Here is a 12,879-nt window from a genome sequence, read left to right as displayed (position 1 = left end):
CGATGGGTTTTTCTCAACGAGCAGGGGCAAGAGAGTGGTAGGGAGAGGGGTTTCTTTTCAACGAGCAGGGGCAAACCCAGGAGATGAGGAAGAAAACCAGGAGAGAGAGGGTGTTTTGTTTTGGAAGAGAGTGAGGGAAGTGCTTCGTTTTGTTTTGGAAGAGAGAGAGAGAATCGTGCTTTTTTAAAATGTCTGTCAGTGCTCATGGGTTGCAGTGTCAGCGCCCTTTCCTACCGCCACACTGACCGTCCATTTATGGACATTTCATCCTGACCGTTGAGTGTAGCTGAAGCATATGCGCGAGCGGGTATATATATATATATATATATATATATATATATAATATCAAGCTCTTACAAGAAGTATTAGCGATCTAAACTACGGGACTACGGGGACATCTAATCCATTTGAACCAAAAGGAAAAATAGAAGAAAAAAAGGAGGGCATTCAATCCATTCCATTCAAGTAATTTATTTCTCGTCAATGTATGATATTACCCCATATGTAGATAAGGATCCCTACTCAAACCACCATGAACACTGGAAAAGAATCTACATGATATCATCCTCTCTCATCTCTCTCTCACTAATGTTGCCTAGTGTTGTTAAAGATCAGCTCAAAAGCATAATTCCAACATTTGTAACATGAAATTAGTCAACAATAAAAGCTACAAACCTCTCTCTCTCTCTCTCTCTCTCTTTTGTTTTAGAGAAGAGGGGTCATACCTTTAATTTCTAAAATTCTCTTTTTTTTGTCAAAATCTAAAGCTAATTTCTATCCTAGAGCATAATCCTTACCTAAATTCCAAACCTATGTTCCAAGTCTCATTTGAAATCAATATAGAAAGAAGAAAGGGTTCCAATATAAATTCCACATTGTTCATATTTTTATAGAAAGAAGCAAATATGGAAAGTCCTGTGGAGGGAAAATATCCTTGCCAAGTTAGATGATTATCTTGTTGACGAAAGGAATAGAGTTAGATATTGTCATCGTAAGCAATGAGTATCATGAAATACCTAATTAGAAGAAGGAAAAGTGTTTGGTGAGTCAACCGACTCACAATATTTTTTTTGTGGTCTCCTTACAAAATATATCTCAGAGATGTATTTTCAATTCAAAATTTTAGAGTTCAAGAATCTCAATCATGCCCATGATCTAAATTTTGAATTTTTCTTTTTCAAAAAATATAGATATTATTTTTTGAATTCCTTTCTTCACTGTCCATTTTAACTTTTAGTGGATATAACATTTATTGACATCCATCTTAGAGAGAGATATTAGATAGACAAGGGACCGCACTAGTAATAGGTGAGTCGGTTGACTCACCAAAACCGTGTCCTTTTAAAAATATTTAATTGCCACCTTCAGCACCATTTGAGAGCCTATATCTATGGAATAATATTGAGAATATTTGCACTTAGACTAAATCATAAAGCAATATGAATATCAAAATAAACAACTAAGGGCCATCATAAGCTCAAGGAAATTCCATGAACAACAAAAAAATCGTTAGAGGCAATACATCACGGAAAAAAACTCAAAAAAAATTAATATTGTAATAATTAAAACAAAAAAAGAGGGAAATAATATGAATGATAGTAATATGAACAAATTTCTTCTTTTTTTTTGTAAGCACATAGATTCAAAGTTAAAAAAAAAACACTCCAAAAATACTTTTTTTTGTTTGGGTAATTCAATGGAGAAGATAGGCCCCTATCCTTTTTTTCAAGTAGATTGAGAGTTAGCTTTTTGAAAGTAATAGCGGGGTGATATTAGTCATGGGAATGGTACTTCATATACATACTTGAGTGATGACATCGAAGATTTGGGGCTTTCCATAGTGAACATTGCTTCGCGGCTTGCTGTAGGAGGCAATGATAGGTGTAGTTTGAATGCCCTAACTTCGGCTCACCATTGGTTCTTTCAAAGGGGTTTGAATGCTAGTTCGAACCGCTAATTGTCTAATATACCAAAATTTTGGTCTGAGGTTGCAAACACTGGATTGTCTTTAAAAGCAGTTCCATACTATAAATATCAAACTCATAATTAAGTGAATACATTTAGCCCCGATATTTTCAATATTGGTCATACTTTTAAGAGAGACAAGAGTCTATCCGATATTTCAAATACCAAACAACCTACATCTAATTTTGATGTTTGAAATATAAAACGAACATATACCCCAAATAAAATAAAAACATGTAAATTCAGTCTAATATTATAAATACTGCACTTTGGAAAAAAAAAAAAAAGAAGAGAGAGTGGGATGTTTTAAAAAAGCACCAGTTTGTAAATATCAAGAACAATGTACCTCCACAGCGATTCTCCATAAAACGGAAACAATCCATAATTATCATATTAAAAATATTAAGATATAAATATGGTAAAAACGTAATTTTTCCCCAAAAAGATCCTCCAGGACCATCTCATAGATATTTCAGGGCAATGGATGCGCATAGCTTTGGGTGTTTTGTGAACAACAATTTTCAGATATTTTCCAAGAAAATAAATATTTAGAGATATTTGAGGGCCAAATATGTCACAAAGCTTTTGGGCGTTTTTGCCATTTTAGAATTATCCAAGGGCATTTTAATCAATTTCGTTCCTTTATATGAAGACCGTAACCGATAGGCTCGCTCTCTTTGGTCGCGCGATCCTGGTTTCTTCAAGGTGTAGCCGTCACTTCTTTTCGGCGGTGGTTTGGGATACGGCTTTTTGCAGGTTTGTGCCGGAAAATTCATTTTTTTTCATTTTCCGGTCAGTTTACGACCATCTTAGAATGGAAATTTCATTCGAATGGCTTATCAAGAAGGATTGTTCTGAAAGCCCTAGAAAACAGTACAGATTTGAGTCGAATAGGTTTTCAATGGTAAAATAGGTATTCGAACCATGAAACGATTTAATATGTGTTTACTGTGGCTTCTGGGAGCTAAAATCTGGGGTTTTATGTTGGAAATGGGTAAAGAGGGGCTTAGAGGATTGAAAACCTAAAAAAGATGATGGGGAACGGTGATTTAGTTTCTTTGTCAGGGGTTGTTTTATTATGACAGTTGTTGGATTAGGGTTTTATTGTGAGTTTGATTCTTAAAGGGGATGATTGATATTGATGTGGGTCTTTTTCTTGGTCAGGTTAACGAGTGTGTGTTGATATGCATATGATATCCGTTACTTAGGGGCTTTTTTCAGGGTGATAATGGTATTATGTTCATATGTGACTATCATAAATTTGAGGACATGAGTAATTTTGGAGCAGTGGAGGCCTTTATTCGATTGAGGCATGTCTACATCTGATGTTAGAACATGGGGTTAATCTCGCACTGAAACATTTTGGGGAAAGGTTTTTATTGCTACTGCTATTGCTGTTTTTAGGGTTTCTTGTTCTTGGATAGTGTTGTTGGAGTTAGGCTTTCTTTTAAATTGTTGTTGCTGTTAGGTTGAGTGGTCTGTAAAGCAGTGGAACATTGCGGAACAAACCGGGTGATTTTGGGTGGCTTTGACTTTCTAGTTTCTACATTATTCTTGAAATTTTCGTCTTGACTCTATTGTGGGGTTGGGAGTTTCCACATTGACAAATGCTGTTGGGTGGGAGAGTTTTCATATTCACCAAATTGTTGGGTTGGGAGGTTTGCTGATTGCTTCTATAGTTGGTGTATTAGAATTTCATCTTATTTTTTCTTTGAATGTTGTTGAGAATAGAAACCGGTTTGTGTTGCAGTGGAGTGTCAAAGTGGTGGTTGGTTGGTTATATGGGTGGGGTTGGGCTGTTGTATTTGGAGATGATGATGATGATGATGGATTGGACTCATGGGTTGTGGTTTGGGTTTACGTTGTTGGTGTGGACAGGGAGAAGGAAAAGTTGGTTGGTGGTTTCATCGAGTGTGTGTTCTTTGAAGGAGTATGAGTCCGGATAGCAGCAGCCCTCCAAGGTCGCGACGTTTCCGTAGCAGTGAGAGAATGTCTTACCGTGATGCACCTTACAGGAGGGATCGACGAGGTTCTCGGTGAGCCAGCCTTTTTTATATTAATTCATTGATTATTTTTATTGCAACATGATTACCTTTATTATTGTGATTATTGTCACTGGTATCACATGGCTATACAATATTGTTGTTTAGTTCACTTGTTCTCATGCAGGCCTAATCAAATTTGTTCATGAGATATTTGGTTCAATTCATGCATTTTTCGTTTGCTTCTTTCTGTGAGAACTTTTGTGTCAACTGAGTAGTTTTCTTGGGAACTCCGTACCATATGCATGCACTTACAGTGACTCTTCAACAAGATCATTACTTTTCATGGATTTGTGTGTTTTGGTGCCTTTTAACATCTGGTGGATGTAGTAGATATTTGGTTCTTAGGGATTTGGTATGGAATTTGTTCCCTTTTGCCTTTCTGTTTCTAATTATTCCAATTTTTTTTGTTGTCTTGGATATTCTTGTTCTCTTATTAACATGGAGTCAATAATTGAATTGCTTTCTTATCCTTCGCTCCATGTAGCTTTTCAAAAAACCAGGTGATTTTTTCTATATTATAAATGGATAAGCAAAGTATCAAATTTTTTTTGGACATTGCTAACATGGCTCCTATTTCCAAATATAATGGGAGTGAAAGATCCACCTTTAATTTTTTGGATCTGCCTATGTTTGGTGTCTTAGGGCAATCGCTAAGACAACTTTATATCAGAGTGACATCATATGTTTCAATTGTCTCAGAAATCAGAAGCTACTTCCGTCTCTTTAGTCAATTTTTAAGAAGCTGATTGTTTTGGCCATTTGTTCTACTTGTATTTGGTTACTACGGTGCCATAGTTTGTGTTTTTGTCTACAATCATTACTTCTTGCGTCAAAGACAATTGACACATTGTTTTAGATGAGTTAAAGATGCTTCTTAGCAGATAGCATTATCAGGGGTGTCTTTCTAAAATCTTGTAAATGGAAAACATTAGTAGACGGGAGAGATGGAATTGAAATAGTGTCATGTATGGATTCTCATGCTTCTAGGCTAAGATCTATTACCCTCTTGGTTTGCATCTGGGGTGCCGACGTCTTAAAACTTTTGCAGTTTTTCATTTGAAAGAAGGTATTACCACTTTTTTCATACTGAGTAGTCATTACATGTTTTTTATTCTGTATTTGTTTTTCTCATAAAAAATTAGTGGGCATTATATCTCTTCTTTATTAAAAAATAAGGCAGATTCTTGATTTTTAATGCCATGCCCCTTACTTTACTTTGTGGTTCATGTATTAAGAGAGAGGAAGACTGTTTTATTTGGCCTGGTTTCTGATTTTTATTCACTTTTGGATGTGTAGTTTATTTTGGAAGAGAGCTGCCCACAAGTAGAATTCACTCCATCATTCCTCCCTGCCTCCTAATTCTATTGTGCTTCTGCCTTAGGTTTATAAGAACATACTCTTTTCTTATTCTGTGATATTTTCATATTGTAGTTTTCTCCTTTCTTATTCCAGCCTATTCGTTCCGAAGTTTGTATTTTGTATTGTTGATAGTGATGCCCCCAGAATGTCATTAAATAGCGTTGAGTTGAGTGCCCATTGAACTTCCTGGTATTACAAAGATTTTGGGATTTGAATAGTTTGGTTATTATCTGGCTGTCATATTGAGGGGAAGTGAATATCCGAGGTGGATAGTCTAAGTGTTCAACTAATTTGACTGTGTGCTCCCACTTCTGTAATTATTACTGTCTTAGCAATACAATGTTAACAGTTCTCAAAAAAAAGAAAATTTTTTACTGTGTGTGACAGGGAGATTCCAAGTGTGGGATATTTTTGTCTATTTTATGAGGCTATAGGGTTAAGTTATATTTGATCTGGATAAAGCTTTTATTATTTACCAAAATAAGTGATGAAGTCCTTTTCCTTTTGCTTTTACTGTGATATATATGAGTTCAAAAGATCATTTGAATCTTTGAATTTTTCTGATTCCATTTTTGTTTTGATATCATGTATTCTGTTATTAAAACATTCTTTACCGATGCTGATCTCTTCCTATATTTAATTCCTTTATGATGTCTCTATCGTTGATTATGTTTTCCAGTAACTTTTTGCCTTTTATTTTACTCTCAATTACTAGTAGATTGAGGAAAAATGATGTTTTTTTTTTTGGCACACATCTGCTTACCTCTCCCATCTTTTAATATTGTATGAATCAGTATTTGAAGAGTCGCTGACCCGACTCAGATTTAGTCGAGTTACTCGGTCTTGGCAGGGTGCCTAGGTGAGTTTTGGTGTACAAACTGGCTTTTATAAAAATGATATTATTTGGATATAAATTACTAAATCACTAGTAAATGATGTATAAAAATATTTCTATATAATTTGTATGTCCTTTGTGATTTTTTGTTAATTTTTTGTTATCTGCTATATGTTTCTATATTTGTCTTTTTTGGATTTCTATTTAGATTGTTTCAAGGTATAAATGAAAATTTCCAAATTTGATCTTCTATGTGCTTTTCTCCATCTTGTACATGCTTTTTACAACTTTTGCTTTTTGCTTCGTAGCAATTTTTTGGTATTTTATTTTGCAATTTTCAGTTCTTTTTGGGCTTGTATGTGACTTGGGAAAGTCCACTCGGACTAGGCTGAGTTACTTGGCTCGGGCAGGGGCCGAGTCCCAAGCCTGAGCCAAGTTTTTTAGCATTGGTGTGGATGGCATTCTCTCTTGCACAGTAAGAATGAATGTGCTGTATGTATTGGATATTTTTCCTCTACCTTTTATTTGAGCTGCGTGATTAGATGCTGGTATATGTGTCACTTCTGCGCAGATCAAATTTTGAGTTGATTGTTACCCAATTTTTACAATTTATGTTTGGTTACTGGTTTTCAGGGTTTTCAGTTCACTATTTTACAGATCTTGTGCGTATTATGCTATGAATTGAGGCACATTGTATATATTCATGTATACAAGTTATGCTCTTAGAAGATTGCAGTACTCACATTCCTTTTTTCTAGATTTCTTTTCTAGAAGGGAGAGTGGAATGGCAATAGTGTGGAATATTTGCCATGCCTTAGTTAACCTTCTTAAATTTAATTCTTGGAGTACCTTCTATGGTTTAAGATGGTTCGTCTTAATTGTTGGCCAAGCTCTTGTTTTCCTCTTGGTTTGCATCCAATGGTACCCACATTTTAATTCTTGCACATTAAGAATGAATGTGCTGTATGTATTGGAGATTTTCTGTCTACCTTTTGTTTGAGCTGCATGATTAGATGCTGGTATATGTGTCACTTCTGGGCAGATGTTGATTGTTGCCCAATTTTTACTATTTATGTTTGGTTAGTGGTTTTCAGTTCACTATTTTTCAGATCTTGTGTGTATTATTATGCCTTGGGTTAAGGTACATTGTATATATTCATGTATACAAGTTATGCTTCTTAGAAGATTGCAGTGCTCACGTTCCTTTTTTCTATATTTCTTTCAAAATAAGTATTTCTAGAAGGGAGAGTGGAATGACAATAGTGTGGAATATTTGCCATGCCTTAGTTAACCTTCTTAAATTTAATTCTTGGGGTACCTTATATGGTTTAAGATGGTTCATCTTAATTGTTGGCCAAGCTCATGTATACAAGTTATACTTCTTAGAAGATTGCAGTGCTCATGTTCCTTTTTTCTATATTTCTTTCAAAAGAAGTATTTCTAGAAGGGAGAGTGGAATGGCAATAGTGTGGAATATTTGCCATGCCTTAGTTAACCTTCTTAAATTTAATTCTTGGGGTACCTTATATGGTTTAAGATGGTTTGTCTTAATTGTTGGCCAAGCTCTTGTTTTCCTCTTGGTTTGCATCCAATGGTACCCACATTTTAATTCTGTGTGTATTGGAGATTTTCCGTCTACCTTTTATTTGATCTGCGTGATTAGATGCTGGTATATGTGTCACTTCTGCGCAGATCAAATTTTGAGTTGATTGTTTCCCATTTTTACTATTTATGTTTGGTTAGTGGTTTTCAGTTCACTATTTTGCAGATCTTGTGTATATTATGCTATGGGTGGGGGCACATTGTATATATTCATGTAAACAAGTTATGCTTCTTAAAAGATTGAAGTACTGATGTTCCTCTTTTCTATATTTCTTTCAAAAGAAATATTTCTAGAAGGGAAAGTGGAATGGCAATAGTGCGGAATATTTGCCATGCCTTAGTTAACCTTCTTAAATTTAATTGTTGTGGTAACTTTTATAGTTTAAGATGGTTTGTCTTAATTGTTGGCCAATCTCTTGATTTCCTCTTGGTTTGCATCCAATGGTGCCAACATGTTAATTACTTATTTTAACGCAATTTCATTTTAATGACTTATTTTAACACAATTTCAAATTGTTTATCCCAGTTTTAGTTTGGAGTTTGGACAAATTAATTTGAGATGATCAAGTATGTCTGAAGTTTGAACACATGGCCATGTTGTCTATGTTTAATGGAATTTCTGTTTTTTGTTCAACTCTGTTTTATGGAAACAACTGATTTGCTTATCAAAGGGTATGTCTTTGGATGCCTTTGTTTCGTTGTGGGTATATCCAAAGGTTTGTTTTTTCAGTTATAGATTTTACTCGTTTATTTTAAATTGTTCACGTTCTTGATTGTATCAGTATCTTACTCATCCCTAAACCAAGCTTTGAGCCTCTTCTCAGTATGCTCGTGGCATTACTGGGGAGTGCATTTTTTATTTACGTTCTGCTAAAATCAATAGATCATGTCAAGAAGGGAGAGTGGGAAGGCAGTAGTGTGGAATATATGCCATCCCTTAGTTAACCTTCTTAAATTGATTTTTTTGGTACCTTCAATGGTTCATCTTAATTGTAGGCCTGGATCTCTTTACTCTCTGGGCTTGCATCTGTTGGTGCCCACATATTAAGTTGGATGGTTTTTTAACCAGATTATTATAACTCATTTTTCTTAGTTTCATGCTATACCTATTTAATAAAACTGATATTCAAATGATGACTACACTTATGGGGAGGACCAAACTGTTTTCATGTTTCTATGAACTCCCAAAAGCCCATATTTTTGGTAAGGAAAATTGTTTCATACTGGCTGGAGCGCATTTCTAGATATGCGTTCCAGAAAGTGTAAAACATCCATCTTAAAGATGGATGCAAGTAGGTGTTCCATCTGAAAACAATGGAAACTAACGGTCCAAATGTTTTCTTATTAGAATTATTATTTTTAGTCTTTAAAATTTATTTATTTTTTCATATTCTTAATCTCTATGTTAAAGATTACATGTCCTTAAAAATTAAGTCTTAAAATCCATCTCAAAAATAAATTTATTAGGAGGCCCGCATTTCTACATATGCGGGCTTGACCTCATAGAAACCGGGTCCTTTTGATAATGCTTATATAACTTTGGTATTTCCTGATAAAATGGTGTTAGGAAATTGTGTGCATGTTAGGCAGTGGCTCTGCTGATCATCAAAGCATAATCAAGATGCACATTTTCAGTTCAATTACTTGTTTTGGTCTCACTGTTCCCATCTCTTGATTTCATGCTAGTTTTTTTGGCAAGTTTTAAGTTGCTTCTTGGCCGATTTTCTGATTATTGATCTTCTTCTAAAGGGGAGAAAATGCTGAGGAATGCAATTTGTCTCTCAGTGCCTGATAGTTTGTCCAACTATGGTGATTTATGTATTTTAACAGCGAGTTTAAAAGGAACTACCTGAACCAAATAATATGGATCTTTTAGGACTAAAAATATATGAACAATTCCCAGCTTGTTTATTTGTATGCGAAAAGGATGCATAACTTCTTGTCAGATAATGAAATTTTCATCAGCATAGGAGGGAACATGTTGCAATATGCGTTTTGCCTACATAAGATAGGTCTAGTGATTTGTGATTTTTTTAATAACGGGTGAGCATGTGGCAGAATGGCCCACAACTCTGGCTTAGACTCTCTCTCTCTCTCTTTGTGTTCTTTTTAGACTGGTTCTCATGCATTTCTAATCTTTTGATGTTCTTTGAATGTATTAGGGATAACCTGTGTAAAAATTGCAAGCGACCTGGCCATTTTGCAAGAGATTGCTCCAATTTGGCTGTCTGTAATAACTGTGGCCTTCCTGGGTAAGATCCTTAACCTCTTTTACTGGTGAATCTCTTATATGCACACACATCTGATCACACAGTGTACCTCTTCTTACTCATTACCTTGTTGTTTGTCTATCACACATGCATGCATTTCCATATCTCGTTGTGCACTGCATTAATTTTCCAATGTCTATTCATCTCTCCCACTGTCTGCTTCAGCATGCTTACACAAATACACTCACACATGCTTAATTGTGCTACCACGCACACCTCAGTTTGAGCTTTGTTAGCATCCTGAAAATCTTATGCATGTAAATAATTTGTAATCTATTACATAGTTTTACTTATATAAAGCCAGATAGGTACTCTGTTGGCTCAAACACACACTCTGGAGTGTGCTATCATACATACCGTTAGTTGTATCATCAGTTCTCATGATTGTACGATACTCTGTTATTTGTCACAGTTAATTTTTCAATGGACTTCTTTTTATTGATTGCTATGCACTAATGAGTCTCCTGCATAAAGCTTGGGTGTTTATAATGCCGACTCTGATTGTATTGGTCAAATCATCTATGCTTTATGCAGGCTCTGTTAAATAACAAAAAGGGCCTGAACAAAAAAAGGAGTCCCCAGTGGTATGTTAATGTTTGAAATGGTTGAAAGCTGTAGATGAAGTTTGCCGTATGGAAATTATGAGGCATATTCCATTTACATGCACAGGTTGTTCATTCACCATCGCATCTAGGTATATAGTCAAGAAATTCACACGAACACACATGCATGAACACATAACTATATTACAAAAATGCTTCTCCTTGTCACAAATTCACCATGATGACTGTCTTACCGTACCTCATTCTCATGTTATTATTTCTAAACCCAATTGATGATTACTCTCACACTAGACTCTACGATGGCACAGAATGGAAGGACCAGTCTCATGCACGTCCATGTATCTTTGCATGACAGATGTATATGATCCACAAACCCGCATGCACATTGGCAAAACACATACCATGTAGAGAAGTATAAGTGCACCACCCATGAATATCAACAAAAAATGCATATTCTTCTATATCTCATACAAATTTACTGTTGTCTCATGGTATTACTTTTTGGAACCTTTTGATGATTATCCTCAGATATACCAACACAGAAAATAAGGGAAAATATCATTCAAGGTCAGAACCCCTTACAAATTCATAATGGGGGGTCAAAATATCCCAATTAACATTAGAGGGTTTGCTTTTAATTTTTCATTTCACTTAGGTCCTTCCTCAAAAAGTATTCTAAACAATATCCACATTGCCTTTGTTCAGGATGGAAACTTCAATTAGGGTAATTTCAGTAATTCGATCCCCCTTGAACAAGCAAGGCTACTCCATCATTTGATTGGGGCCTCTTTGGTGGGTATAATCCCTACAAATCTCTTAGTTCTACAGGGTTCTGAATGCTGAATGGGGGCAATATGGGCATTTGATAGAATATCTATCATAGGGGTATACCGGTATGGGTACCTGAGTGAAATGCAAATCGAAAAGTAAATCCTTTAGTGTACCTTCTTAATGGTTTTGTAAGGAGTTGTGACCCCCTAAATGATATTTTCCTAAAGAAGAAAAAAAAGACAGCTCTTGAACTTTGTTAAAAGAAAAGGGCGACTCTCTTACATGAACATGCATCTTGACATGTTGGATATGGAGGTACTATGAATAGAAGATGTGTCATGCATGATGCTCGCTAATATGTATGTGACCATGCTTTGTTCCCTAACATTCAGTCATATTGCATCCGAGTGCACCACCAAGACGCTATGCTGGAACTGCCGCGAACCTGGGCATGTTGCGAGTGAGTGCTCAAATGAGCCCATTTGTCACACGTGCGGCAAGGTTGGCCACCTTGCGCGGGAGTGCTCCGGCCCTGGCCTCCCCTCAGGTGATACCCGCTTATGCAACAATTGCTACAAGCAAGGCCACATTGCTGCCGATTGCACCAATGAGAAGGCTTGCAACAACTGTCGGAAGACAGGCCACTTGGCTCGTGATTGCCCTAATGACCCCGTGTGCAATGTCTGCAACGTGGCTGGCCATGTGGCAAGGCAGTGCCCTAAGGCAGGGTTAAATGATGGTGGGGGTTTTCGTGATGGTGGGGCTTTTCGTGATGTGATCTGTCGCACTTGTAACCAGCCCGGCCATATCAGTAGAGATTGTGTTGGTGTTGTCATATGCAACAATTGCGGAGGGCGTGGGCACATGGCATACGAGTGCCCTTCAGGAAGGTACATGGATCGTGGGATGCGGAGGTACTAATGATTAGAGCTATGCTCTTCCCTTTTTTTCTTTTTATTTTTTTTCTCGGTATACTAGCTATTCTTCTTTCCCTTTCTTTTCATTACCTTATACTCCTATGAAATTACTCTGCGCTGGTGGAAACTTTTAGATTGAGGATGTGGGTGTCTTTTTCTATTTTTTGTGTTGTTTTCTGTTTTTTACTCCCCCAACATCTGGTGGAAGTTTTTGTGAATTTGGAATGTGGATTTGGATTTTTGTAATTTTGGTGGTTTTGACTCGCCCTTGAAATTTATACTGAAGGTTATAGAGTGGCAATCTGAATTGATAATGTGGTGTGCCTCGTTAAACCTGTGGTCAAAGCTTTTTAAGGTGGACAGGGTGGGAATAATGTGATAAACTGTCGTTTGAAAATAACGGCTGTTATACATTCAATTGGGACACTCATATCTCGTTCTAGCTTTCTGTTAGGTATTGAGAATATGTGATGCTTTCTTTGCTGCTATTGGCTTATCACTTAAGGTGACAATCACACTCAGAAAAGTTAGGGGTGTGGTACTAAGTTTGAT

The 12,879-nt window shown here is 36.2% G+C and overlaps 1 protein-coding gene across 3 annotated transcripts; it reads left to right on the top strand.

The window, feature by feature from the left end:
• The first annotated feature begins 2,635 nt into the window (after positions 1–2,635).
• On the top strand, positions 2,636–12,628 carry LOC18436006 (uncharacterized). Of its 3 annotated transcripts, none has more exons than XM_088873546.1 (5): positions 2,636–2,721; positions 3,130–3,275; positions 3,844–4,001; positions 9,969–10,058; positions 11,803–12,628. In XM_088873546.1, the coding sequence occupies exons 3-5, from the start codon at positions 3,898–3,900 to the stop codon at positions 12,329–12,331; spliced, it is 723 nt and encodes a 240-aa protein (XP_088729672.1). In that variant the 5' UTR covers positions 2,636–2,721; positions 3,130–3,275; positions 3,844–3,897; the 3' UTR covers positions 12,332–12,628. The 3 variants fall into 3 exon arrangements, with proteins under 3 accessions (XP_088729672.1, XP_011624059.1, XP_006846100.2); XM_011625757.3 differs by having other exon boundaries at positions 3,130–3,337; XM_006846037.4 differs by lacking the exon at positions 3,130–3,275.
• The last annotated feature ends 251 nt before the right edge of the window (positions 12,629–12,879 follow it).

The sequence above is a fragment of the Amborella trichopoda genome, chromosome 8, assembly GCF_054954075.1.
Source record: "Amborella trichopoda isolate Santa Cruz 75 chromosome 8, AtrichopodaSantaCruz75HAP2 v2.0, whole genome shotgun sequence".
Classification (NCBI taxonomy): Eukaryota; Viridiplantae; Streptophyta; class Magnoliopsida; order Amborellales; family Amborellaceae; genus Amborella; species Amborella trichopoda.
Note: the sequence above shows the minus strand (reverse complement) of the source record. Positions and strands in the feature narration are given on the sequence as shown.